General features: G+C 37.5%; 1 protein-coding gene across 1 annotated transcript; it reads right to left on the reverse strand.

The window, feature by feature from the left end:
• Nucleotides 1-836: 836 nt before the first annotated feature.
• Nucleotides 837-1,790, reverse strand: LOC118852378 (olfactory receptor 6C2-like). Its single transcript, XM_036762106.1, has one exon. It carries the CDS (start codon nt 1,773-1,775, stop codon nt 837-839), a length of 939 nt encoding a protein of 312 aa, XP_036618001.1. The 5' UTR covers nt 1,776-1,790.
• Between the last annotated feature and the right edge of the window lie 466 nt (nt 1,791-2,256).

Below are 2,256 nucleotides of genomic sequence, written 5' to 3' on the forward strand. Positions count from 1 at the left end.
TTTCTTCCCACTGACCAATAAAATTCAACAAAATGTATTAACTGCTTGCTATGTACAAAACAGTGTGTTGCAGATGAGTAATACCTAGTTCTTGTCTTCTGTTAGCATCAAATCAAGTTGAGGAGAAAAGAGTAGGTATAAAAGTTATTGTAATTCAAACTAAGAAAGGTACAACTGCAGTGTTGTGGATCTGAAGAGGAGCAGATTACTTCTAATTGGTTAGGCATCAGTGATCATTTTGGAAAATCACATTGGTCTCCTTCCTGCCCAGAAAGCTGGTTAGATGTGATCAGGCAGAAGGAATGAGGAGTCTATATATAGAATATGAGAAATAGGGAATTAAGAGTTGGGGCATGGAAAGTGAAGAAAAAGAAGAGAGGTAAGGGATATTGGCCACAAGTATGCATATCAGCATGAAGAATGAATATAGGACCAAAGGGATTGGAGTAGATGGCTTCTAAGGACACCTTAGCAGTAGAACTGATGATTCCACAACTGTACCAAATAAGAGCTCCCTATAAATAATCTTGAGAGGGAAAAAGAATTGGTTTTAGTGCCTGCAGGTAGGGGGATTGTAATTTTTCAGGCTGGAGTAAAGAGTGTGGTGGTATTTCAAAAGTGATCCTGACAATGGAGCATGAGGGTCAGAAGAAACCTTTATTATTTGATGGATTTTCAACTTAAGAGAAAGGAAATGTGAGAAGGTTACAATACCTGCACAGCCCTTAAGGGTGATTGGCAATGAAAATGAAAAAAACATAGTGGAATCCAGGACAGATAGTTAAAGATAATTTAGATTTTCTCTTATCATTTGGCATCCTTAAGTCAATATTTGTTCATTGCTTGGAGAGGAAGAAAATCTTTTTGGCTAAGTCCTTAAAAGCTTGTATCACTTGCTTGTTTCTTAAGGCATAAATTAATGGGTTCATAACAGGAGCAACTGAAGTTACAAGTACTGACACCACCTTATCCAAAGCCACTCCTTCTTTTGCAGAAGGTTTGATGTAGATGAAGATACAGCTTCCATAAGTGATGGAGACAACAATTATGTGGGAAGAACAAGTGGAAAAGGCCTTTTTCCTTTGCTGAACTGAGGGGAATCTGAGAACTGTCATGATAATGTGTACATAGGACAGAAGCACTAAGAAGAAGGTGACAAGGAGTGTCAAAACAGCAAGGATCAAAGTAATCCTCTCTATGACTTGTGTGTCTGAACATGCAATCGTTATCAAGGGAAATGCCTCGCAACCAAAATGATCAATAACATTGGAGTCACAGAATTCCATCTGCATCAACAGGCTAATTGCTGGGATGATAATCATCAACCCAGCCAGCCAAGAACTCAGGAGGAGCAGGTTGCAGACTTTGCTGTTCATGATGGTTGTGTAGTGCAGAGGTTTGCAAATGGCCACATAGCGATCATAGGACATGGAGGCTAGAAGACAAAATTCTGTTACCCCAAGAAGAATGACAAAAAATATTTGGGCAAAGCAAGCATTATAGGTAATGGTATTTTCCCCAGTTGACAAGCTGTAGAGATATTTGGGAATGTAGGCAGTTGTGAATGCCACTTCTAAAATAGAAAAGTTTCGGAGGAAAAAATACATGGGTGTCTTAAGTTGTGTATCCATCAAGGTGAGGATGATGATGATCAGGTTTCCAATTATTGTCAAAGCATATGTGAGAAAGAGAAATATGAAAATCAGAACTTTTAGCCTTGGATCATCTGTTAGTCCTTGAAGAATAAATAACATTATCCTTGTATGGTTTCTCATCCCTGACTTTTGATGGACCTGTGTATAAAAGAAGGGGGAAATTAGATTTGAGGAGGAGGGTGATAAAATATATTAGCTCTGGGAATCAGAGAGAAAGGCCATAGAAGTTGTCCCTGGACCTTTGTTTTACTTGGTAAAAAAACAACAGCACTGAGGTGTTGACCTGAACATTCCTCGGGTATAAATCAGGGAGAATACGTATTTAAAGATTATTATTGTTATTATTCTTTAATAATATTCAGTCCTACTCTTGTCTAGTCTCTCTATCTATACCCATTCATTCTATTCGTCTTTATAGCTAACACCATTTGCACTTCAATCCCCTTAAAATATTCTTATTAATTTTCATTTAAAATCTAACCACTTAATAGTTAAATAACCCTTTGTCACTATGGAACAGGGAAGAAATGGGTTATCCAAGAAAAAATTCCCAGGACCAGATGGATTTGCAATTCTTCTAAATTATTCCAAATATCAAAAG

Source organism: Trichosurus vulpecula, chromosome 5 (assembly GCF_011100635.1).
Source record: "Trichosurus vulpecula isolate mTriVul1 chromosome 5, mTriVul1.pri, whole genome shotgun sequence".
NCBI lineage: Eukaryota > Metazoa > Chordata > Mammalia > Diprotodontia > Phalangeridae > Trichosurus > Trichosurus vulpecula.

What these genes read in the sequence shown, in the direction of transcription:
- LOC118852378 (XM_036762106.1), bottom strand. Translation starts at nt 1,775, where the DNA reads ATGAGAAACCATACAAGGATAATGTTATTTATTCTTCAAGGACTAACA.